This window comes from Scomber japonicus, chromosome 5, assembly GCF_027409825.1.
Source record: "Scomber japonicus isolate fScoJap1 chromosome 5, fScoJap1.pri, whole genome shotgun sequence".
In the NCBI taxonomy this organism is placed as follows: domain Eukaryota; kingdom Metazoa; phylum Chordata; class Actinopteri; order Scombriformes; family Scombridae; genus Scomber; species Scomber japonicus.
Window position 1 is genome coordinate 26,275,280 of NC_070582.1, and position 8,412 is coordinate 26,283,691.

Genomic DNA, 8,412 nt, shown 5'->3' on the forward strand with positions numbered 1-8,412 from the left:
ATACATTCATGACACCTGACTTTGAATTACTGGGGATGAATATAATTATGAATTTAATTTACTTTAAAACTCAAAGAAAGGGGTAATGGAGATTTTGATTTTGTTGATCTGTAGACGGTCAGCAATGTGGATTGTTTCTTGTACAAACAGCATTTTCATTAATGTTGTGTCTTTTTTTTTTCCTCTGTTTTATCAACTTTTAATCTAATTTGTGAGGCAGGTGCTCTAATGATTTGGATACTACTCTTTTAGGATAAAATTGGTCTCATTTGCTAAGCAGTGCTTTCCAAGGAAGACTGTACATTTTGGAAACAAGAATTTTGTGTTCAACATATCAATGTCTCTCTCTCTCTCTCTCTCTCTCTCTCTCTCTCTCTCTCTCTCTCTCTCTCTCTCTCTCCTTCCAATTAACCCTCTTATTCACATTCACTGTTCTGTCTTTCCTGCAGCAGAGGCAACACAGCTCCACAGGGGACAAAGAAGAGAAAGATACACATCTAGCACCATAGAGCTACCGGTGATCCACAGCCATGATGCCCCGTTGCAGAGTGAACCTCAGCACCATGATCTTCCTGGTGATCCTGCAGGGGGCAGCAGTGGTGCTGTTCTGCGGCTGGTATGTCCAGCTCAGCCCCTGCGGCTCCGCCCCCTCTAATGGCAAAGTTCACGTGCTGTTGTTGTCGTCGTGGCGATCAGGCTCATCGTTCCTGGGTCAGGTGTTCAATCAACACCCATCTGTCTTCTATCTTATGGAGCCCGCTTGGCATGTGTGGACCAAACTGCAGAAGCCCAGTGCGAGAGCAGTCCGAATGGCTGTGAGGGATCTATTACGTAGCGTATTCCAGTGTGATTTCACAGTGATGGAGGCCTACCTGCCAGAGCACCACAACGTGTCTTCCTTGTTCATGTGGAGTCACAGTCGAGCACTGTGCTCACCCCCAGCGTGCCCTCTCACACCACGCATCAAGTTCAGCAACCAGACTCACTGCTTGCTGGCGTGTGACTCTAGGGGCCTCGTGGGGGTGGAGGAGGCGTGTGGTACTTACAGTCACGTGGTGTTGAAAGAAGTTCGATTTTTTGAACTTGAATCTCTTTACCCGCTCTTGCAAGACCCAAGCCTAGACCTTCGTATCATCCATCTGGTTCGAGACCCACGGGCTGTCATGCGGTCCAGAGAGGAGTCAGCCAAAGCTTTCGTCAGTGATAATGCGGTCGTCTTGGAGCAGAGGAGCATTCCAGCAGCTGAGGTCCAGTATCAAGTCATGCAGGAGATCTGCCGTAGCCATGTGCGCATCAATGAGAGGGCCATACTGAAGCCCCCTCCCTTTCTAAAAGGCCGCTACAAAATGGTCCGCTATGAGGATGTGGCGCGAAACCCACTTGGGGAAATAACTGCCATGTATGACTTTGTAGGTCTGGACATGACCAAACAGCTGGAGGAATGGATCTACAAGACGACCCATGGAAAAGGTAAAGGCACCAGGAAAGAGGCCTTCAAAATCACTTCACGAAACGCTGCTGATGTCTCCCAGGCTTGGCGTACCTCGCTGCCATACAACAAAGTTAAGCGTATCCAGGAAGTGTGTAAGGGGGCTATGTCATTGCTCGGGTACAGGACAGTTAACAGTGAAAAAGAGCAAAAGAGACTTGACATAGATCTGCTGGTGCCACGCGAACCTTATCAGTTCAGTTGGTTACCAGCCAAAACAGAACATCCCAGTAAAAGTTAAAACATAAATGACAGAGACAATATCACAGAGACACTACTGTGGGCTGAAGTCTATATTCTATTCAGGCTTTATTGGCTGTATTAGTCTTTAGTGAGTGCTATCACAGGCTGATTCCTCAACTCAGGGAACATTGGCCTGATGTACAGGGTTAAAGCATAGATTCATGACTAATACACACCACACACTCAGTGACAGGGTGTAAGTGTGAAATTGACCATTCTTCACCTGATGTTCAGGGCTGCATATCACACCACTCTTATTGGCAAAACTCAGTCTTTACACCTAACATGCGTTGCAAAGTACCTGTGAATCTACCACAACCTAAATTTGCATGACCACACATTCAATAATTGGATGAAAACATAAGGAAGCTGATGATGACATGGTCCGGACAAACAGACAAAAGCACTGCACAGTTACTTTCTACTTTGTGTGCACAGTTTATGAATTTTGTGGACCTGGGTTTTACAGTGTAAGGAGTCTAGTGCTGACAGGTAGACAGAATATAGTCAGCGCATGCCACAGCACATGTTTCAGTCTGAAACATCAGTGTGTAATGATCAGCTATTACCAGAGAACTGATGCAAATTCCCTCCATTTGAATCCACATTGCTTTAAACCGGGCATCGTGCCAGTGTCCCCTGAAGGCTGGTTTGATCCCAACAGAAGACTGTTGAATAGTGACACGGTATGGCCAGTCTGAGGCCAGTATCGTCACTGAAACAGGATGCTAGTTGATGTTATACGGGGAGGACAGGAAGCATGCTTACATTGTTAGCCAAAATACTGCCGTGGTTTCACTTCTGGCTTTATGTGCGGAATTTGAATCAGTGAAACAACACTTGTGTATTGCTGAACTAGGCAGAAATACACAAAGTGGATCCACAACTAGAAACTACAACCACCAAGGCTGCGCCGATATATCTTATGTTCCCAAATTAATTTCAGCTGTCTGTATGGTCACTGTTTAAAATTATATAATGCACCCGACAAGAAGTGACATGAGAACTGAAGGTCAAATGTGATGGTTGCACCTCTATCTCATTACCCTTCTACTTGTGTTTAGGCATCTGAAATACATGATTGCTGTTCAGTGGCCGCATTAAGATGTTTACTTAAACTGGCTAACTATAACTATAACTGCTTCCTGGAATCCCCCATTTATTTATGTTTGTTTACATGAAATGCTCTCTTTTTTATTGATTGATTAATAACTGATTAATTTTATTTTTCGTACACTAAATGGCTAGTGTTTTGAGTAGAATACGTTTGACAGTGATTAAAGATCAAAGCATGTAGTCAATAGTAGAATGTTAAATCATGTTGATTTACATCTTCAGAACCTAATTTATAAAGACAAATTAACTACAGTTAGTAGTTAGTATTCAGAATTTCTTAGTGCTTTCTGTCAATATTGATCAATTATAAGTCTATAGAGAAAATGTCAAGCATCAAGGCAGTTTCCCTTTAATTTGTCACATTATGAGCGTCAATTATTGTTTTTCATGTGGAGCAGAACTGCTTAGACAATATATATTTTCTTTTAGGACATTTTAGGAAACCTGGGCTGTGTCCTAGTTGCACATTACAACAGTATATATGAAGAATACATTACTATGTTGCACTGCAGAATGTTGGGGCCCCATCATTGAGGGTTCTTTCTGCTCAAAGGCCCCTGTATAGTAGATCTGGCCATGCAGTTGGCAATTAGTATACAAACCATTAATGATTTTTATACATTTGTCAGTTTTGTAAAGCTGCTGCAACAATCCATATTTTATAATACCAATGGATCAAACTCTTATGTGTAATATGAAAGGGGCTGTTCATAGAGACAAACCCACAGAGACTTATGCAGATCCCTCAGATTTATGTGGCATTTTAGGATCTTTCAGGTCCTTTAGTTAGATAACACAGGTATGAGAAAGAGAAAGCAAGATGTTTTTTTTCCAAGGAAGAAAATTTGTTTTTGTTTCCACACTTTCCATTTTAATGACTAAATTTATTCCAGTCATCAGTTGCTCCTCAGTTTTTGAGTCCATCGAACCTACACTCATAAAACAAGCAACTTTGGTGGGCACGTATACAGCTACGTGTATGTTCGTGCTATCCCTTTTTTAATAGACAACTGATTTCACATTCAAATCCTTGATAAAACTGGTTTTGTGGTATGGAGCTGGGACACGGTGCCGGTTTAGCTTTAGCGGTGCAGGAAATTAAAAACAGCTTGTCTTTGGGGAGGAGCCACAGAGCAGCTAGCATGGCAAAATGTACAATGTGACTCTAATAAGAAAAGAGCGTCTAAAGGAAAATTCCACCCTAAAGGACTGTTCAAACATAGCTCATCAGAAATATAATACCACCAATATCCTGAAATGAAATGTGTAAGGTGGATTATTCCATTAGTGTCATTGCCGTTTGTTCAATTTAACACCAGCACTTGAATTGACATAGTCAGTTATGGTGATAGGGTCCTGTTGAAGTTAAATTATTAGGTTGACATGTCACAGTATGCTTTAAAAGAGAAACTGTCAGTAAGAGTTAACATTGCAGAAGATGAGAATCTGTGTTGCTGAGCTCTGTGTGTCTGCCAGAGACTTCTGCAGCATGTGGAACAGAGTGTTCACTGAGTACATTATGTTCTGTCAGTGTGTGTGTGTGTGTGTGTGTGTGTGTGTGTGTGTGTGTGTGTGTGTGTGTGTGTGTGTGTATGTGTGTGTGTGCGTGTGTTTGAGGGAAAGTGCATAAATACAAATGTATATGGATTTCCAGACAGAGCATTATATTGCATGCTGTCCTTGTCAGGTATTCCACTCTTTTGCATTAATGTGTGTTTGTAGCTCCCACAAAAGTGTTCAAAAGAGAGAAATGAACTGAGCACTGTGTTCTTCTATCAGTGTCTAACAGCAGTCTTAGAGTTATTTGTTTGATATAAATCATCATAGAGAGGGTTTTCCATCTCTGCTCCTCATCACTCACTTTTTATCCACATTGATATATCACCAGTAATAAAAAGCAAAAATATGAATAAATATTCCTACATTACCTATAAATTGATCAAATAAAAAAAACAACGGAACATTTTTTGATGATTATAATAGATTTCATTCCACATAAAGGACCATACTGGTGTTTTTGCATGTTTGATCCCATTTGCTGCAAATCACACACTTTTCAAATGGAATTTTTAATGTTTTTTTTCTACATTGAAGGCAATTGTCTCCCTATATGTGCTTTGATTGTTTTAAAGTTACATTCTTACAGGATGATCTACCCCACCATTGTCACCATGCAACGATAATGAAAGATAATAATATGATTGTAATATTATTTACAGTATTTCTCTGTTATGGAACAAGTGTTAAGTTCATTTTGATACTGCAGCAGCTGCCCAGAAGGAGACAAAACAGACAATCAGATGTTTTGGAAAATGAGAAGTCTGTGATTTGTAATATAATGGTGTAAAGGAGTTGTCCCCACCCCCAGCTTGAGATCCCTCCAGGGGGTGTTCGACACATATGTGTATGTTTTTGGAGGGGTGGAGGTTTCTTTAATTTCCTCAAACAATCTGAGAAAAAAAAGAGTACTAATTTTTTTCACAACTCAGATATTACACAACAAAATCAACAGTGAATCACTTTAACGGGTACAACTTGTACGAACACCAATATGATCATTTCACTTATGGACTGCGGCACTGAGGAATGATGAAATAACACCAGTGATTAGATTTTTTCTGCTCTGTGATGCTTCAGCCACAATAGGACAAGTTTCCCAAAAGTTGCCACTGATTTCATAAAGTGCCTGAACATGTAACTCTACGTGTCCCTATACAATGTGAACGATAAGAAACACTTTATTGTCGTGTTTAAACAACATTTTGTGCCTTTTCTATTAGACTTGATGCTATTTTAGTTTGTATGCAGAGCCAGCTGACAGTGTCGGTGCCTGACGGAGGGTTAGCTGACAGACCTGTTCTCGTATTTATCTGAAAATGATTTATGAAGCAGAAACTTTATGGTACTAATGACTGCAATAAATATTTACATGAAACCTTTGCCTGTTTTTATTCTGTTGCCCTTAACTGAAATATGTTTTTTTACTGACCCCTCAGTCCTGTAAAGATGACATTAGTTTCTCATGTTAGTATAATTTACATCAGAGCACCATCTGCTGTCTGAATCCAGTAAATACTGCTTACTAGAATCATAACAGGATTGTACTAGTGAGCAGGCACACTGATGAAATAGTTAATACTGGGGATGGATCATTTAAGAAAGCTTTTATATACTAAGTAAGTTATTACATTCTTTATAATTGGATTATATTGAAATATTACATTTAACAGTCGATCATTTCCTTCTAAGTAACTTTTTTAGTTTTAGCTCAGTATGCTTCAGGAGAAAATATTGTACCTTTTTATTCCACTATATTTATCTGACAGATTAAAGTCCCCTTCCACCCTACACTTCCAAAATTTAAAAAACCAAAACACTGATGTGGAAACTTGAAGCCTGAAAATGGAGTTCACAGTGAAGCAGATCTAGCAGTGAATCTTTATAAAAATGAGTAATAATTGCATATTTATAGATTCATAATAACATTGCTATATTAATAATAATACCTCAGTATTTTACACATTTTAAATGCTTGATGTTTACTTGTAACTGTATTATATATTGTGTGGTATTGAAACTTACTCAACGATTCAAGGATGTGAATACCTCTTCCACCACTAAGCACTGCTTGTGTAATATATAGGCTAAGTCATAGTGGTATGCCATAGTTAAAAAAAACCCCTGTGTAGTTATACTTGATGACAATGTAGCTCTCTACTATTCCAAAGAGAAAGACCACTGAACCAAACTGTCTGTGGGTGTGTATGTTAAGCGGGTGTAGCTGATGGATGGTTGGATTGCACACATATGGATGATTAAGACAACGTCAGCAGAAAAGCTCCACAGAGACTGTTGTATCTCAGACAGCTTAACACACACTCTTCCAACAGTTTCACTAACAGTACAGTTGCACAGCTGCATATTGTCACTCTGAACCACCGCACACCACTTTGCATGACAATGAGGCAGTTCCAATCATAACTCATCTATCCCACCCTGTTCACCATCCATTTCCAGCTGTGCCCCCTGGGTGGCGCTTTTCTACTGCTGACAAAACAGCTGTGAATTCTGCCTCTTGATTCGTTGTCCTTGCATCTTACACTGTGACACATGCAGCTCCTCAGAATATTGTAATTATAATTCACTGTGTCAGTAGGCCTATGTTATGTCTGCCTATATGTTGACCAGCTGACACAATGCAGTGAGCATTTTCCCCATGCTATACTGAAAACAATATCCCCTATTATTATTATTACAAAATGTGCAACTGAACTTGGGATATATTATTTAAAAACAAATAACTGCAGGTGAAACTGGAGCAAACAGACACTCAGAACAAAACAGGAAATTAGTTGTTTGTTCCTTCAAAATAGAATCTCTCATTAACAATTGGACTATGAAGGGTTTTGGACTTTTACATGATGTCGAAATGGTCTCTGAGATTTCTATGGGGTCTTGGCAGATGCAAAAAAAATTGGTAATATTCACTTTATTAAAATGTTCATTCTAAAAATTCGATGAGAAAACTTGTCAATTCCTGAACTGATCACATAAAACCATTTTTTTTTGTTTTCCTTGCTTGTGTTTTGCAGCTTCAGGAATCCAATGCATGTGCATTCTCTAAGACTGTGAGTATGTGCTCTTGTTCATCAGTGGTGGTTGCGCCATAACTTGCCCATTATGCAGATGTAATGTACACACAGACAATGATGCTGTTGAATGCAGAGCAGAACATCTGGGACTAATGGCGGATCTCCCAGCAGCTCACATTTATGAGAAAGAAGCTGAATGCTAAATGTCTTCTTTCTCTACAAGGCCAGACCTTCTTTTTTTCTTTTTGCCTAAAGCAGTGACATTTAAAGATAAAGAATGTCAGATTCCACATTAAACACAGTGTGAAATTGCCTGTAATTAAATTGAATAGATTCCTAAAATCCCTGAAACAACACTGAGCCTCCTCATCTTGTAGGGACCACTTAGCTAGTGATGCATTCAGGGACACTGTCATCCAGGATTTGGCAGTTTATAGCTAATAAACATTCAGACAGAAAATAAACTGACCAGATGATAAGCAATAAGAGAACATGGATATTGTGAAAAGAATAACATGAATTTTGTAATTTCTTTTAATAAACTCTTGACTGCTGACGGCTTACTGTCAGAGTGTCAATGAATTCTCAGAGGAAGCAACAAATAAACCTAAGGCAACCTTAAAGGAAACAGTTTATTTTGGGAAATGGCCAGCAGTAATGTAAATGCTATTTGTAGATAATAAGCTATAACATGCAGAAGTGTTGGTGTGGCTAATAACTGATGAGGTACATGTGTTTTTAAAGCACTTTATACATAAACTATTAATGTTAATATGAAATGTTTGGAGAGCCTGGTAGTATACAGGCTCTCAGGTGTGTTAAATGTACTCTGTGTAAATGCATTTTATTACATGTTGCAAACATGCTGCTTCAGCAAATACGTTTTTATTTTGAAAGATGTGTAAGGAAATGTCTCTTTATTCTTGTTTGACATTGATATCCAAGCCTGTGAGGAGGAGAAAAGTAAGATAA

The 8,412-nt window shown here is 39.3% G+C and overlaps 1 protein-coding gene across 1 annotated transcript; it reads left to right on the plus strand.

The window, feature by feature from the left end:
• The first annotated feature begins 530 nt into the window (after positions 1–530).
• Positions 531–1,730, plus strand: chst6 (carbohydrate sulfotransferase 6). Its single transcript, XM_053319538.1, has one exon. It carries the CDS (start codon positions 531–533, stop codon positions 1,728–1,730), a length of 1,200 nt encoding a protein of 399 aa, XP_053175513.1.
• The last annotated feature ends 6,682 nt before the right edge of the window (positions 1,731–8,412 follow it).

Excerpts from the sequence above, each read along its gene's own strand:
- chst6 (XM_053319538.1), top strand. The coding sequence starts at position 531 with ATGATGCCCCGTTGCAGAGTGAACCTCAGCACCATGATCTTCCTGGTG.